This window comes from Carcharodon carcharias, chromosome 12 (genome assembly GCF_017639515.1).
Source record: "Carcharodon carcharias isolate sCarCar2 chromosome 12, sCarCar2.pri, whole genome shotgun sequence".
NCBI classification, from domain to species: Eukaryota; Metazoa; Chordata; class Chondrichthyes; order Lamniformes; family Lamnidae; genus Carcharodon; species Carcharodon carcharias.
This window is the reverse complement of record NC_054478.1, coordinates 89,444,741-89,464,104: the sequence shown is the minus strand read 5'-3', so window position 1 is coordinate 89,464,104 and position 19,364 is coordinate 89,444,741. Positions and strand designations below refer to the sequence as shown.

At 43.2% G+C, this 19,364-nt stretch overlaps 1 protein-coding gene across 1 annotated transcript in view; it reads left to right on the top strand.

Moving 5' to 3' along the window:
* Positions 1–19,364, top strand: part of cerkl (ceramide kinase-like) — a 302,767-nt gene that overhangs the window by 100,759 nt on the left and 182,644 nt on the right. The window contains exon 2 of the mRNA XM_041200251.1: positions 18,733–18,972. Coding sequence (XP_041056185.1) covers positions 18,733–18,972 — 240 coding nt within the window. The remainder of the gene's footprint in view (positions 1–18,732; positions 18,973–19,364) is intronic.

The window sequence follows — 19,364 nt, the reverse complement described above, 5'->3', positions numbered from 1 at the left end:
CATTGAGTACTGTTTCATCCTGGGTGAAGTCACACTATGACTTATTAAGAGAAGATACAATTGTGTCCTTGAGAAAGGTTGAAGCTTCTTGCGGCGTGTTGAAAATCTTATTCATTCCATTGAAAGTTACACGCAGGTGAGCAGAGTGGAGAAGGCCATATTTAAGTCCGGTCTCAAAGTTGGGCTTCAATAGATTTGTATTCTTCACGACACTGAGCTAGATCCACGCTGAGGTCAGGGTAGATGAATATTTTGCTTCCACGAAAGTATAGTTGACCCTTTTCTCTAGACAGACGCATAATTTACTCAGAGATAAAAACAAAAAAACTGCGGATGCTGGAAATCCAAAACAAAAACAGAATTACCTGGAAAAACTCAGCAGGTCTGGCAGCATCGGCGGAGAAGAAAAGAGTTGACGTTTCGAGTCCTCATGACCCTTCGACAGAACTTGAGTTCGAATCCAGGAAAGAGCTGAAATATAAGCTGGTTTAAGGTGTGTGTGTGGGGGGCGGAGAGATAGAGAGACAGAGAGGTGGAGGGGGTTGGTGTGGTTGTAGCGACAAACAAGCAGTGATAGAAGCAGATCATCAAAAGATGTCAACAACAATAGTACAATAGAACACATAGGTGTTAAAGTTAAAGTTGGTGATATTATCTAAACGAATGTGCTAATTAAGAATGGATGGTAGGGCACTCAAGGTATAGCTCTAGTGGGTTTTTTTTTTATTTTATATAATGGAAATAGGTGGGAAAAGGAAAATCTTTATAATTTATTGGGAAAAAAAAGAAGGGGGAAACAGAAAGGGGGTGGGGATGGGGGAGGGGACTCACGACCTAAAGTTGTTGAATTCAATATTCAGTCCGGAAGGCTGTAAAGTCCCTAGTCGGAAGATGAGGTGTTGTTCCTCCAGTTTGCGTTGGGCTTCACTGGAACAATGCAGCAAGCCAAGGACAGACATGTGGGCAAGAGAGCAGGGTGGAGTGTTAAAATGGCAAGCGACAGGGAGGTTTGGGTCATTCTTGCGGACAGACCGCAGGTGTTCTGCAAAGCGGTCGCCCAGTTTACGTTTGGTCTCTCCAATGTAGAGGAGACCACATTGGGAGCAACGAATGCAGTAGACTAAGTTGGGGGAAATGCAAGTGAAATGCTGCTTCACTTGAAAGGAGTGTTTGGGTCCTTGGACGGTGAGGAGAGAGGAAGTGAAGGGGCAGGTGTTGCATCTTTTGCGTGGGCAAGGGGTTGTGCCATAGGAGGGGGTTGAGGAGTAGGGGGTGATGGAGGAGTGGACCAGGGTGTCCCGGATGGAGCGATCCCTACGGAATGCCGATAAGGGGGGTGAAGGGAAGATGTGTTTGGTAGTGGCATCATGCTGGAGTTGGCGGAAATGGCGGAGGATGATCCTTTGAATGCGGAGGCTGGTGGGGTGATAAGTGAGGACAAGGGGGACCCTATCATGTTTCTGGGAGGGAGGAGAAGGAGTGAGGGCGGATGCACGGGAGATGGGCCGGACACGGTTGAGGGCCCTGTCAACGACCGTGGGTGGAAAACCTCGGTTAAGGAAGAAGGAGGACATGTCAGAGGAACTGTTTTTGAATGTAGCATCATCGGAACAGATGCGACGGAGGCGAAGGAACTGAGAGAATGGGATGGAGTCCTTACAGGAAGTGGGGTGTGAGGAGCTGTAGTCGAGATAACTGTGGGTGTCGGTGGGTTTGTAATGGATATTGGTGGACAGTCTATCACCAGAGATTGAGACAGAGAGGTCAAGGAAGGGAAGGGAAGTGTCAGAGATGGACCACGTGAAAATGATGGAGGGGTGGAGATTGGAAGCAAAATTAATAAATTTTTCCAAGTCCTGACGAGAGCATGAAGCAGCACCAAAGTAATCATCGATGTACCGGAGAAAGAGTTGTGGAAGGGGGCCGGAGTAGGACTGCAACAAGGAATGTTCCACATACCCCATAAAGAGACAGGCATAGCTGGGGCCCATGCGGGTACCCATAGCCACACCTTTTATTTGGAGGAAGTGAGAGGAGTTGAAGGAGAAATTGTTCAGCGTGAGAACAAGTTCAGCCAGACGGAGGAGAGTAGTGGTGGATGGGGATTGTTCGGGCCTCTGTTCGAGGAAGAAGCTAAGGGCCCTCAGACCATCCTGGTGGGGGATGGAGGTGTAGAGGGATTGGACGTCCATGGTGAAGAGGAAGCGGTAGGGGCCAGGGAACTGGAAATTGTTGATGTGACGTAAGGTGTCAGAGGAATCACGGATGTAGGTGGGAAGGGACTGGACAAGGGGAGAGAGAAGGGAGTCAAGATAACGAGAAATGAGTTCTGTGGGGCAGGAGCAAGCTGAGACGATCGGTCTACCGGGGCAGTTCTGTTTGTGGATTTTGGGTAGGAGATAGAAGCGGGCCGTCCGAGGTTGGGCAACTATCAGGTTGGAAGCTGTGGGAGGGAGATCCCCAGAGGAGATGAGGTCAGTGACAGTGACATCAAGCCACTGTTTCCAGGACTGTCACTGACCTCATCTCCTCTGGGGATCTCCCTCCCACAGCTTCCAACCTGATAGTTGCCCAACCTCGGACGGCCCGCTTCTATCTCCTACCCAAAATCCACAAACAGAACTGCCCCGGTAGACCGATCATCTCAGCTTGCTCCTGCCCCACAGAACTCATTTCTCGTTATCTTGACTCCCTTCTCTCTCCCCTTGTCCAGTCCCTTCCCACCTACATCCGTGATTCCTCTGACACCTTACGTCACATCAACAATTTCCAGTTCCCTGGCCCCTACCGCTTCCTCTTCACCATGGACGTCCAATCCCTCTACACCTCCATCCCCCACCAGGATGGTCTGAGGGCCCTTAGCTTCTTCCTCGAACAGAGGCCCGAACAATCCCCATCCACCACTACTCTCCTCCGTCTGGCTGAACTTGTTCTCACGCTGAACAATTTCTCCTTCAACTCCTCTCACTTCCTCCAAATAAAAGGTGTGGCTATGGGTACCCGCATGGGCCCCAGCTATGCCTGTCTCTTTATGGGGTATGTGGAACATTCCTTGTTGCAGTCCTACTCCGGCCCCCTTCCACAACTCTTTCTCCGGTACATCGATGATTACTTTGGTGCTGCTTCATGCTCTCGTCAGGACTTGGAAAAATTTATTAATTTTGCTTCCAATCTCCACCCCTCCATCATTTTCACGTGGTCCATCTCTGACACTTCCCTTCCCTTCCTTGACCTCTCTGTCTCAATCTCTGGTGATAGACTGTCCACCAATATCCATTACAAACCCACCGACACCCACAGCTATCTCGACTACAGCTCCTCACACCCCACTTCCTGTAAGGACTCCATCCCATTCTCTCAGTTCCTTCGCCTCCGTCGCATCTGTTCCGATGATGCTACATTCAAAAACAGTTCCTCTGACATGTCCTCCTTCTTCCTTAACCGAGGTTTTCCACCCACGGTCGTTGACAGGGCCCTCAACCGTGTCCGGCCCATCTCCCGCGCATCCGCCCTCACTCCTTCTCCTCCCTCCCAGAAACATGATAGGGTCCCCCTTGTCCTCACTTATCACCCCACCAGCCTCCGCATTCAAAGGATCATCCTCCGCCATTTCCGCCAACTCCAGCATGATGCCACTACCAAACACATCTTCCCTTCACCCCCCTTATCGGCATTCCGTAGGGATCGCTCCCTCCGGGACACCCTGGTCCACTCCTCCATCACCCCCTACTCCTCAACCCCCTCCTATGGCACAACCCCTTGCCCACGCAAAAGATGCAACACCTGCCCCTTCACTTCCTCTCTCCTCACCGTCCAAGGACCCAAACACTCCTTTCAAGTGAAGCAGCATTTCACTTGCATTTCCCCCAACTTAGTCTACTGCATTCGTTGCTCCCAATGTGGTCTCCTCTACATTGGAGAGACCAAACGTAAACTGGGCGACCGCTTTGCAGAACACCTGCGGTCTGTCCGCAAGAATGACCCAAACCTCCCTGTCGCTTGCCATTTTAACACTCCACCCTGCTCTCTTGCCCACATGTCTGTCCTTGGCTTGCTGCATTGTTCCAGTGAAGCCCAACGCAAACTGGAGGAACAACACCTCATCTTCCGACTAGGGACTTTACAGCCTTCCGGACTGAATATTGAATTCAACAACTTTAGGTCGTGAGTCCCCTCCCCCATCCCCACCCCCTTTCTGTTTCCCCCTTCTTTTTTTTCCCAATAAATTATAAAGATTTTCCTTTTCCCACCTATTTCCATTATATAAAATAAAAAAAAAAACCCACTAGAGCTATACCTTGAGTGCCCTACCATCCATTCTTAATTAGCACATTCGTTTAGATAATATCACCAACTTTAACTTTAACACCTATGTGTTCTATTGTACTATTGTTGTTGACATCTTTTGATGATCTGCTTCTATCACTGCTTGTTTGTCGCTACAACCACACCAACCCCCTCCACCTCTCTGTCTCTCTATCTCTCCGCCCCCCACACACACACCTTAAACCAGCTTATATTTCAGCTCTTTCCTGGACTCGAACTCAAGTTCTGTCGAAGGGTCATGAGGACTCGAAACGTCAACTCTTTTCTTCTCCGCCGATGCTGCCAGACCTGCTGAGTTTTTCCAGGTAATTCTGTTTTTGCATAATTTACTCTTCCACTCCACAGTGATGCAGTCTTAGTATTATCAGCCTTGCGGTCTCGCTATGCTGCAGCCACGACGCCAGAGAATAGTGTGCTTGATCCACTACCGGTGGCGAATCAAAACTCTCGTTGCCGAAAACCTCCAAAAGAAGTGCCTCAGTAAAAGTTGTAAGGTTTCCCTGTTCCTCACCCTTAGGCACCGAGAGGACCCTTAAATTTTGTCCTCTGCTACAATTCTCCAGGTCATCCACCTTCATCATTACTTTAGTATTTTGGGCTTCCAGCTGGGTGCAGCGGGTTTCCAGAGCTGCAATTCTGTCACTTGAGTCAGTAGCTGATTGTTCAACATCCTGCAGTCTTTGATTGAAGGAGACGACAGAGGCTTGTAGATTAGCAATAGAGGAATGCAGTTCCAAACAGAGTCCAGCAAATTCAGCGAGAATAGTGCTCTGTAAGTCAGCAAGTGTACTGACAGAATTAAATTCACCACGGGAAACCGCCACCTTGTTACCAGCTGTAGTGTCGGACACTGCAGTCAATAAAGCACTCTTTGCCTCTGTGTTTAGACATTTCAAATGTATGTTGAGCGTCAGAATTAGCCCCAAAGCACTGGTGGTCAAAAAGCGGAACCTTTTAACCCAATATCAGTATTTTTTATAGGAATAAATCACAAAAATCGGGGGAGATGTCTTCAACCACGTCTGACTCTATTTCCGTCACTTGTCCTGCCCAGCATTTGCAGTATTTTGCTTTTATTATCACAACTTCCTTTCTTTTGTGTTCTATATGCCTCTATTTATAAAGCCCAGGATCCCGTATAGTTTATTAACCGCTTTCTCAACCTGCCCTGCCACCTTCAATGATTTTTTGCACATATACATTCAGGTCCCTCTGCTCCTGCACCCCCTTTACAATTGTACCCTTTATTTTATATTGCCTCTCTTTGTTCTTCCTATCAAAATAAATCACTTCACACATCTCTGCATTAAATTTCATCAGCCCTTGTCATCTCATTCTATCAGCCAGTTTATGTCTTGAAGTTTATCGCTATCCTCCTCAAAGCTCACAATACTTTCTAGATTTGTGTTATTGGCAGATTTTGAAATTGTGACCCTTATTCCCAAGTCTAGGTTATTAATATTAACCAAGAAAAGCAGGAGTCCTAACAGTGATCCTTGGATAACCCTGCTATAATCCTTCCTTGAGTCCATAAAACAATTGTTCACAACTACTCGCTGTTCCTTGTCACTCAGCCAGTTTGTATCTATGCTGTCAATGTCCCTTTTATTCCATGGACGCTAACTTTGCTGACAAGCCTATTATGTGGCTTTAACAAGTGCCTTTAGCAAGTCTGTGTACACTACATCAACTCTATTATCTTTATCAACCCTCTCTCTTACCTCATCAACTCAATCAAGTTAGTTAAACAAGATTTGCCCTTAACAAATCTGTACTGGCTTTCCTTAATTAATCCACATTTGTCCAAGTGATTGCTATTTTGTGCTGATTATTATTTCCAAAAGCTTTCCCACCACTGAGGATAAACTGCCTGGCATATAGTTGCTGGCCCTATCCTTACACCCTTTTTTGAACAAAGGTCTAGTGTTTGCAGATGTTCAGTCCTCTGGCACTATCCGTGTTTCTAAGGAGGATTGGAAGTTTATTGTCAGTGCCTTCACAATTTCCACCCTTATTTCCCTCAGTATTCTTGGGTGCATCTCATTTGGTTCGATCAACTTTGTTACAACCAACCTATCTTATACCTACTCTTTTTCAATTTTTAACCCATCCAGTATCTCAACTGCCTCCTCTTTCACTATGACTTGGGCAGCTCCTTGATAAAGACGTATACAAAGCACTCATTTTGTATCTCAGGCGTGCTCACTGCCTCCATGTGTAAATCCCCTTTTAGGTCCCTAATCAGACCCACTCCTCCTTTTACCATCCTTTAACAATTTATATGCCTATAGAAAATTTATGGTTTCCTTTTTTATGTTAGCTTCCAGTATCTTCTCACACTCTGTCTTTACTTCCTTTATTTGTTTTTTTTTCCCACTTTCCCTCTGAGCCTTCTATATTGAGCCTGGTTCCCTATTATGTTATCCGCCCGCTATCTGTCATATGCACCCTTTTTCTGCTTCATTTTTCTATTTGTTTTATCATCCTGGATTTGTTTATCCCACCCTTCCACTTTATGGGAATGTGCCTTGACTGTAACCAAACTGTCTCCCTTTTAAAGTTAACCCATCGTTCTGTTACAATTTTGCCTGTCAGTCTTTGATTCCAATTCACATGGACCAGACCCATTCTCACCCCATTGAAGTTGGCCCTTCCCCAATTAATTATTTTTACTCTGGATTGCTCCTTGTCCTTTTCCATAGCAAACCTAAACCTTATTATACAATGATCACTGTCCTCTAAATGTTCCTCTACTGATACTTCATCCCCAGAACCAGATCCAGCAATGCCTCTTTCCTCGTTGGACTGGAAAAATACTGATCAAGAAAATTTTCCTGAACACAGTTCAGAAACTCTTTCCCCTCTCTGAACTTTTCAATATTATTAGCCCAATCTATATTAGGATAATTAAGTCCCCTATTATCACGCCTCTACGGTTTTTGCATCTCTCTGTATCTGCCCTCCAAATTTGCTCTTCCATATCTTTCCCCACTTGATGGTGGCCTGTAGAATTTTAGCATCCACCTATCTTTCCTACAACCTTCTATCCAGGAATATTTAGTACCCAGTTCTACCTTTTATTGAGCCAAGCCGCCAATATCATCATTGTATCATATTCCCATGTGGTTATTTGTGACTGTAGCTCACCAACCTTATTTTCCATTTTTTGAGCGTTTACATACGTGCACTATAAGTATATTTTAAATTTTATATTCCCTCTTAGTGTGACTCCCCATAACATCTTAGTATTTCTTGCCTTAGTGCTATCTGTCTCTCTTAACACTTTTGTGAACCTTGTTTCTCCTTTCTAACGATACATCTTGGTTTCCACCCCCCTGCTAAATTAGTTCAAATGCTCCAACAGCATTAGCAGCTGGACATTTGTCCCACCCTGGCAACAATCTGCCTGTTAGATCCCACCTCCTCCAGAACAGGTCCCAGTGTCCCAGGAATCTAAAGCTCTTCTTCCTATGCCATCTCTCCAGTAACAAATGTAGTTGTTCTACCCCTGTTTCTGTACTTACTAGCATTTGGCACCAGGTACAGTCTGGAAATTACTACCTTTGGACGTCCTGCTCATTAATCTCTTTCCTAGCTCCATAAAATCTGTCTGTAGGACCTCATCCCTCTTCACCAGTTTAGAACTGAATATTGGTTATAGATTGAGATTTACGCAAGTTACTCCAGCAGTAGCTGTTAATTGGACCCAAGCCGGTTGGTGATGTTAAAACTAGAGGCAGCAGCTTTCTTTATTGGGGAGAGTTTATTGACTTAGTTCACAGTCAACACTACTCCACACCACCCGTGTCCCAGCTTTCTAGGTGTACGAATACCCATCAATGTAATTACCATTAAACTTTAACAATGTAATTAATAAGACATTGACAGATTCCCTCTTTTAAATTAAAACTTCTGAATACTCCAGAACAATCTTTCAAACTAATCAAAAGAAACAAAATTATATGTTTTTTCCATCTTTTGTGTCACACATTATATTACAACAAACCATTAATATATCCCATATTCCCTTTACTTCAAACACATTTTTTCTTCTTTACCATGTATAAATAATTATAAATCAAAGAAAATATTGGTTTTCCATATCTTCATTATAACACAAGGTGTTCCTCTTCCAGTACAAATAATAATTTCTTGGAGCAAGCACCTCTCTTTATAAAACAGTCTGACAATTGGTGACATACATCCACCCATTTTATTTTGAAATCTCTCTTCTTTCCAACATTTCCTTTATGCTAGCAAGGTTAATCATCAACCTTTTTTCAGTGACACCCTTGATTGAATGAACATTCTCAAAGGGAGCAGTTATCCACATAGCATTCTATGGGCAAACTTTTCTCAAATTGTCCCTTGTATAGTATTTCCTTCAGTGTATTAGATAAGTATGCCCCTATATCTATTGCTTCTACTAATGCTGGTGTTTCAGCAGCTGAGGTGCTTTTAACTACCCTTTTTATTTTCTTTGCTTCCCAACCCAAAGGACAACACTTATTATTCTTTCCCACCAAGAATATGATAAACCCATGATAAACTAGTATACCCATCTGGAAGATTGGCATGTGAAGATCACTAAAAATCACTGTTGGATCACACAAGTCTTGGAGACTTGAGTGTGCATTCCCCTGAGTTTAATTTCTTTAACACTTTATTTGCTCTCAGAACATCCTCAACAGTAGCATTTTTCATCATGGTACTCAGTTCCAATAGGACATAACTAGCATCAGGCCTAGCCTGAATGCACAACCAGTTCAACTGTCCAATCAAACTTCTTAATTGGTCGATTCCTTCCTTGGATGCAGAATCTTTTTTGTGAAGACCTGGCCTGATTTATTGGGATGAGATTGACATTTTCCAAATAAGACTGTAGATTCAAGGTCACTCCAGACTTATTCTGCTTAATGCCTAATCTTATATATTGAAAGGCCCCTGAAGCCTGACTTCCAATGTTCGTGATTTTATCTACCACCCATTGCTCAAATTCTGCAGAACCTTCCCACAGAAAGTCATTGACATGCATTATAAAGAAGCCTGTTTGTTTCTCCTTGTGATACCAAAAGAACATTGCTGGCTCTGCCTTTAGCTGAAAACAACCCATTTTCAACAAGAGGATCTAACCCTTGATGCATCATTCAACTCATAAACATGCTTGTTCAGTTTCTACAATTTCCCTTCTCTTCCGCCCGATTCTTTAGGTGGTTTCAAAACATTTCCATTTGAAATTTCTCACCCTGCAGAAATGCAGCTTTGATATCAATTGATCTACATTTCCAGGAATATGTTACCAAAAGAGCTAAGAAAATCTTCAAACTTACTTTTCCTGCAATAGGTGAGTCAACCCTGACACCTTGATCACCAAGGGCAGGATCTTCTGGCTGGTCGGTACCCACTTGCCAACACATAAAATGATACGGGATGACGTCAGTGGAACTCCCGATGTCACCCCGCGTCATTTCCGTTTTCAGGTCGGCAGGGGCGCAGCCGAGTTGGCTGCGCGCTCGCCAACCTGTCAACAGCCTATGGAGTCCATTGAAAAACTAATTAAAGTCATTAATGGATCTGCCTGTTCAACCTTAAGATTGGCGAGCAGGCCAGGAGCCCTGGCGGGCTTCGGAAAAAGCATGAAATCACATCTACAGGTGGGATGAGGTTTCATGAAGGTATTTAAATTTTTATTAAAGCTTTCAAAAAAAGTTATGGACATGTCCCAACTCACGTGACAGTGTCACATGAGTGGACATGTCAGGGAAATTTTATTATCATTTGTATTACAAATTTTAATTCTGAGCTGATCTCCCTGAGGCAGCACTTAGCCTCAGGGAGATCTGTGCACTCTTTCGCGTGCGTGCGCTTGCAGACGTCACACTGGGTGGGCCTTAATTGGCTCGCCCATGTAAAATGGTGGCACGCCCCTGATTGGGAGTGCTGATCGGAGGCACGCCCGGTCCCACTCCTACACTTTCATCCCCCTCCCCCACAATGGGGGAAAAATTTTCCCCAAGCCTTTCTTCGAAACTCTGAGTGCTAGTCTAGCTTCAGGGAGTACCTTTCCCATGAATATCCACCTGTGTGATAAGGCTGGCTGTTCCCTGTCTGGTATTTCAGTGTAGACAGCAAATTCTTCCCAATTTTCCAACTCTTTTCATTTGTCATCCTTTATCAACTTATCTTCTAATTTGCTGGTAGCCATTAAAACTTCTCAATCATAAGAACTTCTAGTTCTGGTGGTATTCTGAGCCTGTTCTATGGTCCTTGTTCTTGTCAAACTACAACCCCTATTCACCTCCTCTCTCTTTCTAGACTATTGCTACATGATCTCTCCCTCCTACAACCAGAGTCCCTTTCACAAGTCTGTGATCTTTTCCTAGGGCTGTGACCATTTTCTGGTCCGCTTTCGAAACTCACACAACATTTTCTGGCCTTCCACTTCATTCCACCATAGGTCTTACTTCCTGTCCCTCATCTTGCACATTTAGCTAATGTTTGTTTTTGACAGTGGCTTTTCCTGCTCTCCTGATAATTGTGGATCCCTCCTTACACTGGCTTCTACTGGCATATATGTTACTCTACTACAAACTTTGGGTAGTTGTCCTTTGGGGTAAATTGCTTTATCGTGCACTTCAGTATCACTTTGTTCATATTCAGTCATCCCTTTATCGGCTTTAATCTGCTCCTCGTAATTGTCCAATATATGCATATGTGAAGTGCATGGTGCCTCTTCACTTTCTATTCCCTGTTCAGATTCTGTAAGGGCAAAATTTTCTCCCCCCCCCCCCATCTAGGGCAAGTGTGGGAGCGGGCACAGGTGGGCGGCCTTCCGATTGGTGCCCCCGGGGAGGGGGGTTTGGTGGGAGTCGTTGGTGGGGGGCGGTGGCATCATTTTACGTGGGCTAACCAATTAAGGCCTGCCCAGAATGACGTCCGCCAGGAACCGCTATGCGCTCCCTGTGTAGATGTGGGGGTAGGCATTCCCTCAGCTAAGAGTGCAATGAGGAGGAGGGGGGGGGTGCATTCCCTCAGCTAGGAGTGCGATCTTTTGTGCATGCGCATGGAAGAGTGAACAGACCTCCCTGAGGCAAATTGCTGCCTCAGGGAGATCGGCTCCGATTTGAAACTTTTGATAAAGGTTATCAAAAATTTCCCTGCCATGTCCTCTCATGTGACACTGTCACATCAGTTGGGACATGTCGATAACTTTTATTTGAACCTTTCATAAAAATTTAAATACCCTCATGAAACCTCATCCCGCCTGCTTTTTCTGAGGCCTGCCTGGGTTCCCGGCCTGCCCGCCAACCTTAAGGTTGGATGGGCAGGTCCATCAATCATGTTAATTAGCTTTTTAATGATCTTAATAGGCCAAACTGAAAATCTAAGTGATGTGGTGTGATGTCGGGGCGCATGCTCGATGTATCTCCACGTTGGCAAGCGGGCCCCGCCCCCGCTCGCTGACTGGAAGATGCTGCCCTAAATGTATAATCAGTGCCAAATAGCCTCAAGGAATGTACCCTAACAGTTTGATTACCATGTTGTAAAATTACTGTTTTTCCATCAGTGCCTATAATCTTACCAGGTTGTTTCCATTCTTTCAGGGGTTCTCTTTTGTAATATACCATGTCTCCTGAATTAAACTGTATTTCTGATGGCCTTATGTGGTGCTGGAAGATTCACTGAATTTTCTCTGAAACCTGAACCTTGGTAACTGCCTTGCTCCCTGCATGCAGGACATTCAAAAGTTGAACAGATTGTTGTCCCTTCTAAGGCCGGAGGATGATCCCACGTCACCAAAGGTATTTTTGGGTTTCTCCCATAAACTAATTGATAGGGACAGTAGCCCCAAACCATTTGAAGTGAATTCACCACATGGACTGCCCACACCAAGGCAAATACCAACTTATAGCTTGGTTGTTTAGCTAACATTTTGTGAAGCATCTTATCAATTACTGCATGATTTCTTTTACAAACCCAAACTAAACGGACTTTCTGCTGCTGTGTTCATCACCACAATGTTCATATTTTTACACATATTTTGAAATTCATTGTTAGCAAGTGCCCCCCGCATTGTCAGTTAGGAATTTAGCCAGTGCTCGCTGTCCAGTTCCTATCCATTTTTCCATTATCTTGTCCATAATTACCTTTTTGTCTTTACTATATATTACGGCTGACAGACAGAATTTAGTTGCCATGTCTATGAAGTGCAAGAGATCAATTGCCTTATCATGTTCCATATCTAATTTTATTTGAGCTTTTTTTCATCCTCAATAGTAAGGGTATTTCACTGGATACTACACCTGTGCTGATAAAATGGTTTATTCTGCCTATTTTACAAGGAACCACCACTTTCTTTAGTGATTTTAACATGTTATTGTCTCCGAACCTGAAGTAGAACTTTCATTTTCCTAAACGTTGCTTCAGTCTTTACTATTTACAGAATCCAGGTAGCACTTTAACCAATCCACTGGTTGAATGAATGAATCCGCCACTAGAACACCCATCACCGGACTAAAGCTTCTGGTGTCCAGTACAATTCATTCTGACTGATCAGTATCATCATCTTCCCCTTCTGATCCTTTTTTCCATTTGTCATTTCAAAAACCCTGTTATTCCATTTTGGACAATTAATCACGTAGTGATATTTCAAGTCACATCTGAAGCACCTTTTTACTATTCCTTGGCTATTCCTGGGGTTCATTCTCCTGCCTTAGTTACCAATACCTGTTGTCTGTTAGAGCTACCAAGAGGGTTGCTATCCTCATTTCTTTTATTTGTTGTTCTTCTTTTGTATTGATACTTGCGCCCCATATCTAAATGGTCTCGAAATGCTGCCAGATTTGAATCCTCCATCTTTTGTGATACCGCTGAATGTTCTATTCATGCCAGGAAAGTGGCTGGAAACGAATGTTCCCCAGAATTTTTTTTAAAGCATCAGACACCTGTTCAGAAGTGTATCTCTTTCTGAGAATCTAATTCCAGTCAAGATCAGATCAGGAGCCTATCAATGTTTGATACTTTGGCACAATCAAACAATTTGAAGGCAAGCACTGAATTAGGGATTTCCAAATAGAATTTCTGCAATCTGTTATATAACCTGTTAAATTCTATGATATATTTGTTTATGGAATAACCATCAATCCTTCTAAATTTATCAAAATCTGACCATGCCTCATATACATTTAACAGGTCATCTTTCTTATAAATTTTGTCCATAAATTTTAAGAGCTTATCCAAATCTTCCTCAGTGTCCAAATGATGAGCCTCTAGCTCTGAAAATACGTTGCACCTGATCCTGCTTCTGGTGGGAAGTGAAAGTGCCTAAGCCATACCTTGCTTTTTATTTGTGAGGTTGTGACCCATGTCCATATGTCCACTTCATTCTCCCATTCATCACAAGGTTCAGCTTCACAGAACAACAGTGGAAAATTAAACCTTGATATTTTACACTTGGTTTCAGCCAGTTTTTTTTCTCAAAAGTAACTTCAATAACAATCTTCTGTCTGAAAAGCTATCTTAGTTTCCAACCTTCATCTTTAGCCCATCCATCTTCTGCTACCCGTGTTAATTGGATCCAGTTGGTGAAGTTAAAACTAAGACACAGCAGCTTTCTTTGCTGGAGAGAGTTTATTGACTTATTTCACAGTCAACGCTACTCCATACCACCAGTGACCCAGCTATCCCCATTTGTAAGTGTACAAATACCCATCACCTGTTTAACAATGTAATTGCATTAAACCTTAACAATGTAATTAATAAGACATGTTTGGCATTCACCCATTTCCTTTCTGCCTGCGCAGTCTTAAACAATGGGTTGACCGCCTCCAGAAACGTGCTGCCCATGTGGCTCTCAACTCGAGTACACACCTCAGTAACATTAGCTACTGCTTAATCTCCAAAATGCAGAGCTCAAGCTCTTCCAGCTGATGACTTCTTGCACATATGGTTGGGTCAAGACACTTCTCATGTCCTGGAGTTCCCACATGGATGTGGACTTCACGGGACTGAGATGCCCTGGCATGCCTTTTTTAATTAGACTATTAACTAATGGCAGAAATAAACTTACATCTTAAAAAACACTCACCAGCTACTGGAGGTTAAAAGCAAAGAATTAAAAGAGTAGCAACTCCTTCTCCCTTTGAACTGAATTCCCACTTGCACCAAGTTCCTGACATAGCACTCCGTTAACAATGCACACAATCCTGCGACCTGTGCTCTCTACTCTATGTCCAGGACAGATGTGGCCTCAGTACCTGAATAAGAGGCCAAGGACCCTCAACGCTTCAAAAAAAAATCTCTTCCTTGTTTCAGTGCACTCAGCATTGATTTACAAGGCCTGGTAACTAGGGAAACGGTCACCATTACTACGCCGGTCTCGTTCCAGCCTGACCGACAAACAACAAACATCAGGAGTTGAGAACAGTGCACCCAGGGTACCTAGGATAATCCAGAGATTATAACGGTTGAGGTACTGTTTTTTAATTTAGCTTCTGGTACTGTCTAATCAGGATCTCTTGCCTACTTTTCACTGTTGTTGGGCCCAACATGGATACAATGACTGGATCCTGCCCATCTGTATCCTACATCCTTTCAAGCTGATATGTTCCTTACCCTGGTAACAGATAGACAACATACCATATGGGACTCTCGATCCTACTTATAGAGGATCTGCACCCCACAACCACCAACCCCCACCAATGATTAAATCTCTTACAACTACCACATTAGGCTTCCCGTCCTCCTCACCACTTTGAACAGCCCCCATGGCCATCCTTCAGACAGTTTTTCTCCTTACCCTCAAGATATCAAATATCTTGTAGATGTTGAATCAGATCACTTTCTGTGGAACCCCATTCTCTATGTCACCTGGACCAGGATTTTCTGCCCCCGTTGTGGCAGGACCCGCTGTGGGAGATTCGGTGGCCCAGCCGAAAGCCCATGCCAAAAGTCCATTGACTTTCAGCAGGCCTGGACGATCCTGGCGGCAGATGGGGCCGGAAAATCCTGCTCCTGGTTTTTCCTTACTTTGCACACGAGCGGTCACACCAACTCCGTTCTGAACCTGCATCTGTCTACAAGGTGTGTTAAAATCTGGAGCAAACTGTCAAAATACTGCTTCCCTTCTCTTATGTATTGAGTGTCTTGACTCGCACTCCAGCCAAATGACTCTAAGCCAGAGAGATTCGAGATAGAGACGTCTGCTATAGATGTGTTCGCTTAGGACAATCTTGCATATCCCTTCTTATCCTTCTCGGCCTGTTTGCAACCTTTGAATTGGTTGGTCACACCATACTTTTCCAAAAGCTCTCCGCATCATCCAACTGGGTGGGACTGCTCTCATCTGATTCCATTCTTATCTATCTAATCACAGCCAGAGAATCAATTGCAATGGCTTCTGTTGCTGCTCCTGCACTGTTACCTCTGGTGTCCACCATGGATCTACCTTTGACCCTCATCTACACGCTGCCTCTCGGCAACATCATCTGAAACCACCGTGATAGTTTTCACATGTAAGCTGACAAGACTCAGTGATACCTCACCATGATCTCTCCCAACTCCCCCACTGTTGCTAAATCATTAGACTGCTTATTAGCTTGCTTATCCGAAATCCAGTAATGGATCAGTAGAAATTTCCTCCAGCTAAACGTTGAGAAGACTTAAGCTATTGTTTTTGGTCCCTGCTTCAAACTCTGTTCCTAGGCTACCAACTTCATTGCTCTCCCTGGCAACATCCTGAGATTAAGACAGTCTATTTGAAACCTTGGTGTCACATTTGATCCAGAGATAGCTCCCAACCTCATATTCATGCCATCACTAAGACCAGCCTATTTCCACCTTTGTATCATCACCCTATTTAGCCTTTGTCTCAGCTCATTGGCTGCTGAAACTCTCATTCATGCCTTTGTTACCTCTAGACTTGACTACTCTGAAGCACTCCTGCTGGTCTCCCACATTCTACTCTGTAAACTTGAGGTCATCCAAAAGTCTGCTGTCCGTGTCTTAACTCGTAGCAAATCCCATTTCCTCTATCACACTTGTGCTCACTGACCGACACTGACTCCTGACCAAGCAACATCTTGATTTTAAAATCCTCATCCTTGTTTTCAAATCCCAACATGGCCTCACCCCTCCCTATCTCTGCAATCTCCTCCAGCCCCGTAATCCTCTGATATATCTGCGGTCCTCAAAGTTCTGGCCTCTTGAGCATCCCCAATTTTAATCGCTTCACCATTGTGGCCATGTCTTCAGTTGCCTGGGCCCCAACCCTCTCTACACTCTTCCGGTATCTACCTTGCTTTCCTTCTTTAAGGCATGCCTTAAAGACTGTCTCTTTAATCAAGCTTTTGGTCATCTGACCTAATACCTCCTTGTGTGGATTGATGTCATACTTTGTTTTATAATGTTCCTATGAAGCATCTTGGGATGATTCATTACTTTAAAAGTGCTACATAAATATATGTTGTCCTGGTGCCACATCCAAGTTACAAGCAATGATACAGCTTCCAGCTCACAGGAATTAGCATCTCCTCACAAAATCACCTTTAACTGATTGACAGTTAACAGCACTAACAGGTAGTTTCTCTTAACTAGCTTGCCGCTCCTTTTAGCTTTTAACGTCCTAAGTTAAATTCAAAATGCTAAACTGAATTTCAGTGTGAGATAAATCATCAATACTTACCAGAGAATTCCCACTCTCACCAAATGTCCAACTTTCACACACTATTATGCTACAGTCCTTTTATGATAACTTTTACAACTAGGTCTCGGGTGGGTGAGCTTGCATTTACTGAAAACCTTGGCTATCTAGTTCTACATCTTTTAGTTGTGCACTTTGTATGATGTGACATCTTGTGGCACAGTCATTAAATTATATCTTACAAGAGGCTAAAAGCATTATCAGCCACTATAACCAAAGAACAGACAAACTGTGCATTTCATGAGTGGAATTTAATGCCCTGCCTTGCTGCCAATTGGGGCCCTTAAGTGAACAATTAATGCCTTAATGCCTATTTAAAGATCTCATCCTTCGGATGGGGGAGCTTGCCATACAGAAATCCCAACAGTAAAACTGATTGGTGTTCCTGAGGATGGGGAGGGACACTGGGAGCCGACGTCCCTTCCCTGCGACCCTTCTCCTGTCATCACTCATCTGTGCCTGGGTCCATTGGCCTCTGGTAAGTGTAGTACTGGCAGGGGCCACCACCTCCCCTGTGACACTGCTGAGTAATGAAGAGCTGCGGCCTCTGATTGGCACTTAATTTCGTGGGCCTTCCTGTCACCAGCTCTTCAGCCTGTGGGCGAGACCCCTGCCATCTCCATTAAATACTGCCCCATTTGTTTCTGTTCTTTAATATTTGCAACTGGGTATGGTGTTTACAGTAATTGCACCTCAGAGGTAAATTGTTTTTTGCGAAGTGTTTTGAGACATCCTGGGAACATGAGTTGCTTCATAAATGAAAGTTCTTTCCCTCTGGGAAAACAAATAGCTGAAGGTAATATTTACAGAAGTTAAAAAAATCCATTAAGTATTGCAGAATGGTTCCTAAAATGCTCATGAAAGGTTTAACATACACATTTATAACATATAATCTATGCCATCTATAGCATAATAACATGTGAAAAAGAGCAGCAAAATGGGATTAGATGATTCCATTGTGAAGCTAGCACTTACATAGGAACAGTGGGCTGAATAGTTACTTGCTGTGCTGAAACATGTTGATTTTGTGTACTAGCTGGCATACTGTGGCAATATACAGTAAGTGTACAAACTATGCTATCACTTATGTAACCTGTATGCAATGCAATTTAAGAATGAAACATGATTATATAAAATGTACATTATGTGAATACACACTCATTGTACAATTCATACAAAAAGTACTATATTATTTCAGTTATGGACCCAGCCTCCTCCTGCTCTTGCCCAGTCTGAACCACCTGCATCTTCTCTCACCACATCTGTTTAAATTTGTGAATGTTGAAGCAGCCTTTGCCCAACCTTGATAATCACTGTAAATGTTGGCTGCAGTCATGCTCTATGATTTGGGCTTTAATAAAGGCAAAAGTTATAAATTGAATAAATCAGTAAAGCAACGCATGTGAGATGCATACAGAGAACATGAGATATAGAAAAGGGACACAAGAGAACAGTAACTTCCAGAAGGAGGAGAACATAAAAGTGAAATATACAGGACTCAGTGATAATAATGGCTGAAAGTATGAGAAGCAGTGAGAGAGTAAGAGTCGAAGGGTTGAAGCCAAAGGGAGACAGATAAAATAATAATGGGAAACTAGTAGGAAGACAGTTATCTTTGTAACTAATGCCATAGAACATGAAATAATATAAATTGAACTCTAAATTGCTAAATGTATTCCTAAGAGTGATGCTATATTTTGATACAGATGACGATAAATTGATTTCTCAACATAAGATGGAATTTGTGGAGCTGAAAGAAGTGTTTGCTGTAAAGATGAAACTTCGACGATCTGCAGGACAACAAAAAGGAGGAACTCTGTTAGGAATTACCATCTTTGTGTGTATTAAAAAGGGACAAAATAAGCTCAAAGACCGTGCTGTTCATCTAAGCAATTTAAGTGAAGACTACTGTCACATCTGGTTTAAACATTTGAAAGATATTCTGAGTGGTAAGTAATAATAATTGGTATGACAAAGATCTATGTAAGTATAAGTTATGACAAGTTATTTTGATACAATGCCCAATTACATAGTGAGTTGTCCAGTTTTAGAAAATGTGACAAAATTAGTTATTTCATAACTGCTGTACATTTTTCTCACTCATCACTAAAGCTGTAGAGCACTATAACAGTTACCTAAACATATTTCTTTTTGGCTGTTCATATAGTATAATTTCATGTAAATTATCAAACAAAGAAAGTTTCCTACATTATATCCTATTTAATTATCCAAAGATCCAACAGTAATGATTTAAAATGCTATGTGCTCTTAGATCCTAAATTTAGTCTGTACTACATAAAACAGTAGTTCAACAGTTTGCACCCTGTGAATTACGAGT